We start from the raw sequence: 14,608 nt of genomic DNA on the forward strand, positions 1-14,608 counted from the left end.
AAAAAAAAAAAATCTGTTAGGTGGCCAGGCACAGTGGCTCATGAGGCCAAGAGTTTGCATGGCAAAATCCCATCTCTATTAACAATACAAAAATTAGCCAGGCATGGTGGCATGTGTCTGTAATCCCAGCTATTTGGGAGGCTGAGGCATGAGAATCACTTGAACCTGGAAAGTGGAGGTTGTAGTGAGCCTAGATCGCACCATTGCACTCCATCCTGGGCAACTGTGAGACTTTGTCTCAAAAAAAAAAAAAATAATAATCTGTTAAGTAACACTTTATAATCTAACAAAAATTTGAATCTACTGGCTACAGATTCCCATTATAAAAGATATATAGAATCAGTTTCAAAGAAGTAGACCACAAAATTAATAAAATTAAAATCCATCCTTAATATAATCATTTTCTATAATGCAAAAATTTTGAGAGAGACGATCCAAATAGTAGATGATTGTCGTAACTTGGGTTCCCAAGGAAACAGACTCTGGGACTGAAATCTGCATACAAGAGGATTATCGGGAAATAATCTCAAGAACAACACCTGTGTGGGCATAGAGGAAAGCATGATTGGGTAGAGGGAGAAATTGAACTGTACTGAACAGTAACACAATCACAACAGCAACCTCAGTGAATCCTACTAAGAGTTCTGAAGTGGGGACAGTCCTTCATATAAGACTCTAATGAGGCAATGCATATCTTCCACATTAATCATTAATTAAATGCAGGTTGCTTCCTTCGACAAGGGCAAGTCCAAGAAAAAGATGCACCTATGGGCCTTTAGCAGCCATGACTCTAGGCAGCTAAAGGAAGGCGTCTCCACCCTGAATGGGGATCTAGATGTCACACTACAATAAGGCGCCTTACTTGCCTTTGAAATATCAAAAAGGGCTATACACTAGAGGGACAAAGACCTCGGTAAAGAAAGAGACCTACTATCTTCTGGAGCCTAGTATTTGGCAGGTGCTGTTTCCACCACTGCACTCCAGCCTGGACAAAAGAGCAAGACTGTGTCTAAAAAAACTAAAAAAGAGAGATCACTGGCCGGGTGCAGTGGTTCACGCCTGTAATCTCAGCACTTTGGGAGACCGAGGCAGGCGGATCATGAGGTCAGGAGATCGAGACCATCCTGGCTAACACAGCGAAACCCCTCTCTACTAAAAATACAAAAAAATTAGCCGGGCGTGGTGGTGGGCGCCTGTAGTCCTGGCTTCTCAGGAGGCTGAGGCAGGAGAATGGCGTGAACCCGGGAGGCGGAGCTTGCAGAGAGCCCAGATCGCGCCACTGCACTCCAGCCTGGGCAACAGAGCAAGACTCCATCTCAAAAAAAAAAAAAAAAAAAAAAGAGAGATCACCTAGCCCATGCCTTCATTGAACAGATAAGGAAAATAAAGCCCAGGAAAGCTCAACGATTTGCCTAAGATCACACTGGTAGCAGAAGCAGAACCTGAACTCAGGTCTTTGATTCCAGATTCAGTGAGTTCTTAACATGCTCTGGTGCCTTTATAATCAAAAACTTAATAAAACCAAAATAACCCTGAGGCATAAATCTTATTATAAAGCTCTGGATATCAACTTCCCCTAGATTATGTGTATTTTCAAATTCCTGCACATAAAACTTGTGTTTTATACTAGTTGAAGAAATATCAGTTGGTAGTCTGCTAAATGAAAGACTATATTTTTATTAACAATAATAATAGTAAGATGTAAACTCTATGATGGGCACTATGCCAGGCACTTTAATTGCTTTATAACATTTAATCCTTACAACAATCTTTTGAGTAAAGACAACAGATTGCTCTCATTTACCCAAGTGGGGAAAAAAAAAAAGTTTAAAAAGCTAACTTAGTCGTTAGCTAAGACCACAAATGTAATAATGGGAAGAACTGAGATTCCATCTGACTTTTGAGTCTTGCGCTTTTAAAGTTAAACTACCCACAGTGGTACAGCCCTATGCTACTTCTCAATTTTTCTTTTCTAAACTTTTCAAATTTTCATGATGTGTATGATTTATTTTCATAATCAGAAATATATTTTATCATTTTTAAATATTTTTAAAATAAAATCATTGCTTAAAATATATGGGCAGTTGCAAACAAGTTATACGAAACAAACAAAAAAAAGTTTTACAAAACAAAATAAACTCCTACTTCTTTATTGGGGATCTAACTCCATATGACCTACCAACCACTTAATCCATTCACAAAGCAATTATTTTGGCACAGCACAGTATAAAGGAAGGAACTCTTAAAACATTTTCCAAACATTATTTAGTTAATTAAGTCAAAATAAAATACCATCAACACACTGGAAAAAATTTTATATTCGCATACATATGTAAAATTTAGCCACAGTCTGATATTAAAAACTGAGATAAGGGAAAGAAGATGATTTTTATTAAATTGCATCTACTGCTATGGCCCATGCAACACTAAAACAGATGTCTATGCATCTTTGTGCTAAATATATCAATCAATCATAGGGCATGCAACAGCCATGATCCATCCTAAAGTAAGCTGTCCTACCACTGTTCGTGTTGAGAACAAAGCCCAAGACAGCCAAGTTATATGATTCCCATGCTTACTGCTGACTAACCAGATGTGATCACTTGGACTCAACCAGCTAGCTAGCCACCAGTGAAATGGCCCAGTGCAGGGTGTGGGGAGGCCAATGCAGCAATGAACAGCTACAGCTGGGTCCCATGTTTAGGCCTGTGAATTACAAATTAAAAAGAGAAATGTTTGATTATCTGTACAAACTGACACTAACCAGACATACACTGTAGTTATGAGACAAAGTAAGAGTACTTGAAGGACTTGAGCAAATCAAAGTTACAACCCAGCCAAAGTTTCAAAAGACCATAGATTCTGAGTGTGCAGAAGCCATGGTATTAAGAAAACTAGAATAAAGAGTAAGAAATGCTGGGCGCGGTGGCTCATGCCTGTAATCCCAGCACTTTGGCAGGCGAATCATCTGAGGTCGGGAGTTCAAGAGCAGCCTGACCGGGGGGAGGGGGGAGGGATTGCATTGGGAGTTATACCTGATGTAAATGACGAGTTGATGGGTGCTGACGAGTCGATGGGTGCAGCACACCAACATGGCACAAGTATACATATGTAACAAACCTGCACGTTATGCACATGTACCCTAGAACTTAAAGTATAATAAAAAAAATTTAAAAAAAAAAAAAAAAAAAAAAAAAGAGCAGCCTGACCAACATGGAGAAACCCCACCTCTACTAAAACTACAAAATTAGCCGGGCATGGTGGCGCATGCCTGTAATCCCAGCTACTCAGGAGGCTGAGGCAGGAGAATCGCTTGAACCAGGGAGGCAGAGGTTGTGGTGAGCCGAGATCACACCATTGCACTCCAGCCTGGGTAACAAGAACGAGACTCCATCTCAAAAAAAAAAAAAAAAATTACTTAACAGCAGAAACAAGCATGCAAACAGGTGAACTAAGTCCTTTCACAGATGAACCCTACAGTGAAAAATCTATAAAGCCCTGTTACAGAGCTCCCAAAGAGCACTGCCTTAATCCTGCAAAGACTTCCAGTAAAGATGTATCAGAGGCTCAGCCCCATATGACATTTTTTGGCCTTGGATTTCTATGAAATTCTACCTTTTTTTAATTGCAGAATGTATCCTTATAACCATTACCATCCTATTGGAGCTAACCCAATAGATTCTTTACTCCTAGAACCAAATGAACTTAATCAGAAACATTATCACTGTTACAGAGCCATGGTAAGGTTTATTTCTAGAAGAACGACCTACAAAAGATGTGTTTCATGCTGCCACAACTCCTGAAGACACAATATTACCCCACCCCCAACGTTGGTTGATTAGACCAGCAATGGACACTTGACCCAGAGGAAACAATTCTATTGGCCATCCAGAGACCTATGCATGACCTGACTAGAAAAGATGAGAAAAACGTTTTAGATTATTCTGTTGGGATTTTGGAAACAAGACATTGGGCCAGTTGGCTATGCAAAGTTAACGTGAAAGGCATGTGGAATCATGTCAGATGGCCATCAAAATCCTGGCCACACTTAGTAAGCAGCAGCGAGACTAGGCACAGAGAAGTGGGGATAAGAAGCCAGTGGTCCACCAGAAAGTGTGAGACACAGAAAAGAGCTGCCTCTGTCCCTGACACATTCCAGGTCCTGCTCTCCAGAGACCCAACTATGTATACAGTAATTCCAGATCTTAGATCACTATGAAACCTTATAATAAATCCCTCTTTCAACTTAAACTAATTTGAGATCTGTAATCTTTGAAAATAAAGTTATTGGCTGGGTGTAGTGGCTCACGACTGTAATCCCAGCACTCTGGGAGGCTGAGGCAGGCGGATCACGAGGTCAGGAGATCATCCTGGACAACATGGTGAAACCCTGTCTCTACGAAAAATACAAAAATTTGCCGGATATGGTGGCACATGCCTTTAGTCCCAGCTACTCAGGAGGCTGAGGCAAGAGAATCTCTTGAACCCAGGAGGCAGAGGTTGCAGTGAGCTGAGATCACACCACTGTACTCCAGCCTGGCGACAGAGCAAGACTCTGTCTCAAAAAAAAAAAAAAAAAAAAGAAAGTTATTAGAAGATGGTCAAAGAATGACAGATTACATTAATGCATTTAATATTTCAACACTTTCCATGTAGTCTATATTCCCTGTTTCTATTCCCTTACTTCCTAGTCATTCATTTCCCCCTGTGACTCTCTTGCAACCGAAATAGGTATGACCCAATTGTCACATTCAGTGGGCACTTCTCAGTCCTTATTTGACTCAACTTTTCTTCAACATTTACATATACCTAACACCCGCCTCTACTTGTCTCCTGAGTGCTAGACTTGTATTTTCTCTTGCCTACTGAACATCTCCACTTGGAAAGTCCAGACCTCTAGTTCACTTTTATCTTCTTCCCCAACCTTTTCCTCCACCTCTATCCTTAATCTTAGGTCTATTCCACCACCCTCACAGCTACCCAAACTACTCACAAGTCAACAAGTTCTAGCAATTCTATTCCTCTTCTTGAAAATCACTTTATTCTCTCTCTATCCACAAAACCACTGCCTGAATTCAAGCTTTCATTATCCCCTAGACTAAGGGCCAGAGGTCCAGAAATTCTGATTCAATTGAGAAACTCAAAAATCTGGTTTGTTTTTAAGAATTCCAAATGATTCCAATATGCAACAATTTTAAGAACAACAATAACTTTCTAGCTGATGTCTCCCTAATGAAGTCATCCTCTCTACAGGGCCACCAAGTAGTTAATATGTACTACTGAAAAACCACCAGGCATCAAGCACCATGTTAGACCAAAACATACAAAGGAAAACAAAAAAATCTCTACCCTGGCCGGGTGCAGTGGCTCACGCCTGTAATCCCAGCACTTTGGGAAGCCGAGGCGGGCGGATCGCCTGAGGTCAGGAGTTCAAGACCAGCCTGGCCAACACAGTGAAACCCTGTCTCTACTAAAAATACAAGAAAAAAATTAGCTGGGCATGGTGGCAGGCACCTGTAATCCCAGCTACTCGGGAGGCTGAGGCAGAGGAATTGCTTGAACTCGGGAGGCGGAGGTTGCAGTGAGCCAAGATTGCATCATTGCATTTCAGCCTGGGGAACAAGAGCAAAACTCCGCCTCAAAAATAAAATAAAATAAAGTAAAGATTATCTGGGAGAACTACTTTTGGAGGGTTTTCCTTATTACAAATTTGGTAACTTTAAAATTCTCTGTGGCTCCTTACTGTCTACAGTATAAGGTCCAAAACCCTTCAAGCTACCTGTTGCAACCATCCCATCCACATCCAGAAATACTCACAATCTCCCTACTCTATATTAAACTATATCATGCCTTGGATTTTTCTGGTTCCGATCTCTAAAATGCCCTTCTGTCCTTTGTCCCTCCTTGCCTGAGTCACTTCTATCCTCTGCAAAGACTTCCACAATCTCTATTCCTTGCCCTCCCCTACCACACCCCTTCTCCACCACATAGTTACTTTTTCTTTTGTGCTTACAAACTTTTCCTCTGTGTATATATTACAACACTTATCACATTGTTTTGTAATTATTTATCTGTCTCCTCCATTAAAGCTCAGCAGGTTTTTGTTTTGTTTTGTTTTTTGTTTTTTATTCTCAAGAGTGTTTTGCACAGTAGTTAGCACAAAATAAATATTCAGTAGTACATAAAACGAATGCACCTATGTTCTAAGTCCTCATCTACCTCATCTACAAAAAAAAAAAAAATGGAGACTAGAAAAATAAAGGAAGTGATAAGAAAAGTGTTCCTTAAAGAAATTTGGAGTTTATAATGACACTAAAACATCATTTAAAAAAATCAGCCAGGTGTAGTAGTTCACGCCTATAGTCCCAGCTATTCCTGAGGCTTAGGCAGGAGGGCCACTTGAGCCTAGGAGGCAGGGGCTGCAGTGAACGTGATGGTGTCACTGCACTCCATCCTGGCTGACAGAGCAAGACCTTGTTTCAAAAAAGAAAAGAAAGTTAAACACCAAAAACAACAAGAAAATACCAACATTAGCAGCAGCTAACATGTAAGACTTTTTTTTTTTTTTTTTTTTTTTTTTGAGATGGAGTTTTGCTTGTTGCCCAGGCTGGAGAGTGAAATGGCATGATCTCGGCTCACTGTAACCTCCGCCTCCCGGGTTCAAGCAGTTCCCCTGCCTCAGCCTCCCTGATAGCTGGGATTACAGGTACCCGCCACCACGCCCAGCTAATTTTTTCTATTTTTAGTAGAGACAGGGTTTCACTATGTTGGCCAAGCTGGTCTCAAACTCCTGACCTCAGGTGATCCACCCACCTCAGCCTCCCAAAGTGCTGGGATTACAGGCGTAAGCCACCGCGCCTGGCTAAGACTTTTATACATATTAATTATCTAGTTCTCCACTTTGTAAGGAGGGTAGTATTATTACAACTATTTTACAGAGACACAGAGAAGTAACTTCTCCAAAACTACACAGATAGTAAATGAAATAGGATACAAACCCAGGGAGTCTGGCATCAGAGTTCATGTTCTTAACTACTAAATTACATTATTTCTTTAGCTCAACCAAAAGTCCACTGGAATTAGAGAAGAAAACTGAGTACTAGCCCTGGTTCTTTCATTTCTTAATGTCTTCTTTATTCTCAGTTCTAGTCCTGGATCTTTAATATCTTAATCTCTTTATTCCTAACATGCCCAAAAAAAAAAAAAAAAAACCACTCAAAAAAAAAATCATTCCATTAGCTGCCACTTTTTAAAATTCACTTCAATAAATGAGCAATACTTTCATCAAACTTAGATGTACAACTAATCTGGGAAGCCTTCCCAACATCTAAGACCAGGGCCCTCTTGCTGGGTGTTCTTGGGACTGTGTTTGTCCTTCCTAGAACTCATTCAATAGTACAGTTGTATGAATCTCTGAACAATTCCTCTCTTCCACTGGACACTAAACTCCACAGAAATTCATGCCTGCTTTACCCATCATTGTCTGCACAGCACACAGTAGGCCCACAATAGATGTCTCAACAAAAAAAAAAAAACCACTAATCAGAGTACGTTACTTTCTTTTTTTTTTTTTTTTTTTTAAGGCAGGGTCTCACTCTGTTGCTGGAATGTAGTGGTGCAAACTTGGCTCACTGTAACCTCTGCCTCCCAGGTTCAAGCAATTCTCCCACCTCAGCCTCCCAAGTAGTTGGGACTACAGGCGTGCACCACCATGCCAGGCTAATTTTTGTATTTTTTGGTAGAGACAGGGTTTCACTACATTGACCAAGCTGATCTCGAACTCCTGATCTCAGTGATCTGCACGCCTCAGCCTCCCAAAGTGCTGGAATTTCAGGCATGAGCCACTAAGCCAGCCCACAGTAAGTTATAATACTTAAGAAAGAAATGGCAACAAGGTTTACAAGCTGCCTAAGGTACTAAATGTTGATTAAATTTCTAACCATTAAGTACTTTAAATTCATGTTTTTCTTCAAAGGACTCTAAAGTAAAATATTCAATACATACATATTGGAGCTACTTCATTTTGGTTTTGTTTGAGGTTTTTTTGTTTTTGTTTTTGTTTTCTAGCCTCTTTCAAGCCTCAGAGAAACACCTTAGTAAGCTAATGAAAAAGGAGGAGCACGAGCAGAAGGAGGGACAGAAGCAGAAGAACCAGAAACCAAATTTCTGTAAAGTATCCTGAGACTGATGATGTTCAAAGACTTTGACTTCTAATTGATTGTAAGCACTTTGTCTCTTTCTTCTTTTAAAAAATGCTATTTAAAGGACACTATTCAGAATAAGAATAGTTAAAATGAAAAGGTCATCTAAAAACAAAATGTTAAAGGAATGCCACATAATTTCAAAGCACGGAGTCCATTGCAAATAAATCTCTAAATTAACAATAGCTTTCATCTTATATCTTAATATCTACGCTGAGAAATAAGACTAGCAGTGTGGGGTAAATTAGGTTGCCATGTTACACAATTTAAAGATTCAAGTTATACTTGTTGGTAAATACCACTTGCAGAGTTAATAAAATATATATTCTACCTTCTAAACTAGTAAATCACCAGATTTAAGACATCTATCAAAATGTCCCTATTAAATACTCAGCATTAACACTGACCCAACTACACGATAAAAGCTGAGCTCCTTCAAAGGGACTCTTAAGTCCTCTCACAATTTGGTCTCTAGCCACCACGGTAGCTTCATCTCTTACTAATTGCTACAGACCATCTCACTTCCTAAGCTTAACTGTTCACACTCCCCATAGTGTGAGGAGTGTGCCTTTTATGATTCCATCTCTTTGCATTTGCTGTTCCCTCTGCCTGACATGCCCTTCCCTCTTCTGAGCTGTGAATATGCCCTCCTCCCTGAAGCTTTTCCTAATTACCCTCACCTCCTCCCAAAGAGTGCCTCCTGGGTCCTCTGTCCTCTTCATTATTCTATTACATACCACTGTCATTTTAAAAGTTCACCTCCCAAACAGCCTGTGAGTTCCAAAGGGAGGACCCACAGCTTAATCAACTGTTTCCCAGCCCTTAGCATGAAGACTAGCATTTACTGAAACTCAATATAAATACACCGAATAAAAGAAAGTTAAGTACTTTAATGTGAAAAACACTTCAAACTTTCCTATTAAAGAGTTAATGCATTTAACACATTGATTCTCAATCAGAGGCAATTTTGCCCCTAGGAGACATCTGGTAAAATCTGGAGGTATTTTTGGTTGTCACAACAAGGGCGAAGGGAATATAGGGGAATGCTACTGGCATCTAGTGGGGGTAGATGCCAAGGATGCTGCTAACATCCTACAAGGCACAGGGCAGCCTCCCACGACAAAGAATTATCCAGTCACAAATGCCAATAGCGCCGACGTTAAGAAACTCAGTTGTCAACTGACTTACTCGGATGTGATGATTCAATATCACATCTCTGGCAACAACCACAATCAATTTCACTTTTGTAGTTTCAACGGAAGCTTTTTAACAGTTGATAGGTATGCACCAACATTAAAAATGATCTTCATATAATCTCCATGTTTAACTTCAAACCAAGATTACTAGAAAGCATCCCTTATTTCTGAAAACCAATCTATAACTACAGAAGCCATTCTTAAACCAGTAAACACTTTTATTTGTAAACTTCAAAGCAAACCACGGGCAAACTAATTTTCACTTGCGGAACTATGACAGAAACACAATCTGAAACATGAGGTAATCAGTTCCTCCAGGTCTGATAAAAGAAAAATCTCCTAAAGCCTCAAAGTAAATAATGCACAGATGTCTTTACTGCTGAACTAAGGAAGTGATGGGAAAAGTAAAGGACACGCCCTTGCTACTGCCAAAATCATCGCTGATCGGGATTTTAAAACTGACAAAACACTGCAAAATACAATTAAATGTCAATACAGGTTGTCAGATAAAGAAGTTAACTATTTCTCCCTCTAATAACTGACCAAGTTTCACATGACTTCATTCTTTTAGGAGAAAGCTAGGCAGAAGCAAGAGCACTCCCTTCCTATCTACTGGATGACTCAACTCTCTTCCGCACATTCCTCGGCTGAACCCTACAAATTAACTAATTTCTTTTGTCCTTTGAACTAGTTATGCTACTCCCTAGGTAAAGAACTAATAGGCCTGGCACCTACTTTTCAATCATTTACATTTTGTTACACCCTATCAGCCTCAAAAAGAAAAGAAAAAAGCTATAGCCCCCCAAAAAATTTAACAGTTGATAGGTACAACAACTCTTATAAGAGATGTGAATTATGTTATTCTAGTAACTGATTCCTAAATGATACACTTACAGTTTTCTACTGCTCTAATCTTTCTATCCTCAAGGTTTTCCAGATTTCAGAGACAGCACTGGCAGAAACTAAGTGTATACCACTTGATCAAGCTTACTGCGGATTTATTCTCGGATAGCTAAAATAAGGTAGTGGGGCTTGGACAGAAAACGTCTTTTTAATTAAAAAAAAAGTTTCCAACAGTGAGTAACATCTTCCTTCTCGGCTGACTTTGCCAGTGTCAGTCTCACGACTGGGCCCAAGCTAGGCCGGGGCTCACCACACCACCCTCCAATGTGGCCCAAAGGAGAAAGCGGGGCCGTGTGTGGCAGGTGCGCGTAGTGTCAAATTGGGGGACACGGGGAGTGCGGCGGGTGGGGAAGGGCGAAGCAAGCCGCCCGCAATCTCCCAGGGGGCGTTCTCCAGCCCGGCAGGCGGCCAGTCGGCCCGTCCCACGGGCACCAACTCTCCATTTTCATTCCCACTCCGGGATCCCGGGAGGAACGCGCCGGCACCACACCCTCCAGGTCGCAGCCTGCTCGCACAGACCGAGCCTCGCGCCGGAGCGGGCGCCAGGCCTCGACGCGCGGGGCCATCAGGGCTCCGCCTGCCGCCCCGCCGCGCCGGCCCCACCCGCCCTCCCCGCCCCCGGGCCAGGCGACCGAGGCCTAAGAGCCTGCCGGGCTGTGGGGCCTAGAGAAGGAAAGAGCCCGCGCTGAGGAGGGGCGCCCGCGCCGCGGCCCCAAGCTCCGGCTGTCCCGCTCACGTGCTGCCGGAAAGACGGTTTCACTCTCTTACCCTCTGTAAAATCCTCCTTAACATGGTTTAACCACCACCCGGCGCCGCCTCGGTGACTCTCCAAACCCTGCGCGGGGCCACTGACTACTCGGGGTGCGCGGGCGGGAGGGACTGGGCCGGGAGGGGACCTGGAAGGAGGTCGGGGCGAGGCGGTGGCGGCGGCCGCTCGGGCGGCCCCGACTTCCCCACAGGCGGCGAGAGGGAGCACGCGAGAGAGCGCGAGCAAACGACTAGACAGCCTGCGAGCGCCTCCTGCCCGCCCGCCGGGCGGCCCCCGTAACTGACAGCTGGGCGGGCCCGCCCGCGGCCGCCGGGGGGCGGGGCGGCGGCGGGCCCGCCCCTCGCCTGTCCATCGGCGGGAGGCGGGGCTGAAGGGGGCCGGTCCGGGCCAGCGACCAATCGGAAGCGGTGGCAGCGTGGGCGGCTGCGTGACGGACAGGCGGCAGGACGCTGTCGCCGCAGCTTCTTCCGGCTAGCTGGGGAACGCCGAGGCTGCGGAGCGCACGCCTGGGCTCCGTCAGAGGGCCGCGCCCGCGCGACGACCGCGTGCCAGCTAGTGGGAGGCGGGCGAGGACCCCTGGGGGTGTCCCTCCCTGACCCAGGCGGGAGGAGGGGACTCCTCAGGCTGTTTTGTAAAATGTGTCGATGTCACCCTTCCGGCTGTTGCTCCTGACTGTGGACAAGGTATTGAGCCTGAGCTATATCCTCGTTTCTGCTGGAAACGCTGACTCTGCCTCTTAGCCTCTGGGTTGAAGCCGACTAGAGAATCTTAGACGTGCTTAACCGGTCTGTTGGGCTCCCCTGCCCTTTTCCAGCCCCTGGTTTCCTTTCCCTGCTCCCTTCCTGCTTCTAATTTCAGCCAAAGAGAAAGCAAAGATTTAAAAAAGAAGGGTAGGAAGAAGCTGGAATTTGAATTGTCAAGAGAAGTTTGAGGTTGTCTTTTCTAGATCAAAACAGTTTTTAACAGGCTGATGTTCACATGTTGTGCTTTCCTTTTCCTAAAGCCCGTGCTTGACCTCCTAAGGAATTTTAAGTCCTATTCAGATAATAGATATATGAAGTAAATTGTCATTAATGCCTCTGTTTTATAGATTAAGAAAAAAAAGAGGTCACAGATAAATATCGTGCCAAAACGGCGTGGACTTGGAACTGACCTCCAGGCGCGATGTCATTATTTAACTCGAGAAGTCACAGCTTCTGCATCCTACTATTCTGCCAATATTCACAAGCCAAGAGGCTCAACTTAACACCCTGGTAGAAAAAGAGAAGCCTTTAATATTGCTTGAACAGGGAAGGAGAGGGAATAATGGAACTAACCTTGCTGGGAGGGGAAAAAAAAAACAACTGAACACTGAATGAAGCCTATGAAGCAATGAATGGAGTGCTTTTTGGAAAGTACTTCCAGATCTTTTGAAAAGCAGCACAAAATTAAATATTATTTGCAAACGAGTTAATGAATAGGAAAATATTTTGTAAAGTATTATGCATTATATAATGTAATACGATATTGCTATTCCAGATATATTTGGTCTTTTATTATGTGTGTGTGTCTCTTGATGGTGCAGCAGAACAGTCATGCCTACAGCTAATTTATTAGTAATCACCAGTGATAATGCCCTTACGAAGCACATACTTTTCCATCTTTCTAAACATGAGGTGCTTTATTTTCAGACAATATGGGAAACATTCTCAGCAACATGGGGTGATAAAAGTGACTTTTTCCCTCTTTTTTGTTTTTCAAAAATTAGTTTAGGGTCAGGCACACTGACTTTATGCCTGTAATCCCAGCACTTCGGGAGATGGAAGCAGACAGATCGCTTGAGCCCAGAAGTTCCAGACCAGCCTGGACAACATGGCAATAACGAGTCTAAAAAAATATTAGCTGGGTATGGTGGTGTGAGCCTGTGGTCCCAGCTACTCAGGAAGCTGAGTTGGGAGGATCACCTGAGCCCAGGGAGGTTGAGGCTGCAGTGAGCTATGATCTCACCACTGTACTCCATCCTGGGTGACAAAGTGAGACCGTGTCTTTAAAAAAAAAAAAGTTTAAAACTGCTTATTAGTGTTACATACTAAGACTTTCTTTACTGGAATTCTCCTGTAGAATCCTTTGAATAATATAATAGGCTCTCATCTACAGCTGAGCTACATGGATTATTTGAAAATCCGTGTACTCCCCTGCACAATTCATGATAACTCCATCACTGGGATAATACACTGGAGAACTTAATTACTCCAAAAGAAAATAAGCAGTGGGTGAGACAATCATGTAAGAATACCCTTCACTAATCTAGCAGCTTCCTACACATAGCATTTCTGCTTACCGTGTCTGACCACTAATTCCTATCTGTTCAGCTCTTGTGCATTAATATTCCCCCACCATCTATTTACTTTGATCCCCAGCAAGACCTCAAATCCATTGGCCCCTCTTATTTTCTTACTATCAGTCATTTCCCTAGCCTACTCATTTCTATCAAAACCCCTCCTGAAACCCGTGGTACAACTTTACAATCTTCCCTTTGCAAATATGCTTAACTTCTTCACGTTTCTTTTTTCTTTTTTTTTTTTTTTTTTTTTTTTTTTTTTGAGATGTAGTCTTGCTCTGTTGCCTAGGCTGGAGTGCAGTGGTGCAATCTCACTACAATCTCTGCCTCCTGGATTCAAGCGATTCTCCTGCCTCAGCCTCCCGAGTAGCTGGGACTACAGGCACCCACCACCATGCCCAGCTAATTTTTTGTACTTTTAGTAGAGACGGGATTTCACCGTGTTGCCAGGGTTGGTCTCGAACTCCTGAGCTCAGGTAATCCACCCACCTCTGCCTACCAAAATGCTAGGATTACAGACTTGAGCCACCACACCCGGCCACTTCTTCACCTTTCTCTTCCTCCATTGCTTTTGTCTAGCAGAGGCCAAACCCTGGTTAAGTTCAATTAACCACCTACTCTCTGCTGCACAGAATCAATAGGAATAGAAGGCTGGGCACAGTGGCTCACTCCTGTAATCCCAGCACTTTGGGAGGTGAGGGGGGTGGATCACCTGAGATCAGGAGTTCAAGACCAGCCTGGTGAACATGGTGAAATCCTGTCTCTACAGAAAATACAAAAATTAGCCAGGCATGGTGCTGCATGTCTGTAGTCCCAGCTACTGGGGAGGCTAAGGCATGAGAATTGCTTGAAGGCAGGAGGTGGAGGTGGCAGTAAGCTGAGATCACGCCATTGCACTCCAGCCTGGGTGATAGAGTGAGACTTCATCTAATATATACATATATATATATACACACACACACACACACATATATAGGAATAGGAAAGTGTCTAAATATCACTAGAGGTACACATACATAACTTGGGTTGTTGGGCTCATTCTGCGTTAATAACCACAGATCTCAGGTATATGTCTCCCCAACAAGAATATCAAATTTCTGAGCACAAGGATCTTGTACCTGTTTCACTGCTGTGACCCCAAAACTAAAACATTGCTCAATTCATGATTAGCACTAAATAAATATTTGTTGAACGAATGAAGGAAGGATTGAAGGAATCC

At 43.0% G+C, this 14,608-nt stretch overlaps 1 protein-coding gene and 1 long non-coding RNA gene across 5 annotated transcripts in view; one reads left to right on the forward strand and one right to left on the reverse strand.

Annotated features, from left to right (window-relative positions):
- Window positions 1–11,322, reverse strand: part of EEA1 (early endosome antigen 1) — a 163,193-nt gene extending 151,871 nt beyond the window's left edge. For all 4 annotated transcript variants that reach the window (XM_077954757.1, XM_015152444.3, XM_077954756.1 and 1 more), the window contains exon 1: window positions 11,069–11,322. In XM_077954757.1, coding sequence (XP_077810883.1) covers window positions 11,069–11,092 — 24 coding nt within the window. In that variant the 5' untranslated portion in view covers window positions 11,093–11,322. The remainder of the gene's footprint in view (window positions 1–11,068) is intronic.
- A 195-nt stretch (window positions 11,323–11,517) lies between these two features.
- Window positions 11,518–12,586, forward strand: LOC107000969 (uncharacterized). Its single transcript, XR_001448144.3, has 2 exons — window positions 11,518–11,752; window positions 12,160–12,586. It is a non-coding gene; the product is annotated as an uncharacterized LOC107000969 (long non-coding RNA).
- Window positions 12,587–14,608: the final 2,022 nt, after the last annotated feature.

The sequence above is a fragment of the Macaca mulatta genome, chromosome 11 (genome assembly GCF_049350105.2).
Source record: "Macaca mulatta isolate MMU2019108-1 chromosome 11, T2T-MMU8v2.0, whole genome shotgun sequence".
Classification (NCBI taxonomy): domain Eukaryota; kingdom Metazoa; phylum Chordata; class Mammalia; order Primates; family Cercopithecidae; genus Macaca; species Macaca mulatta.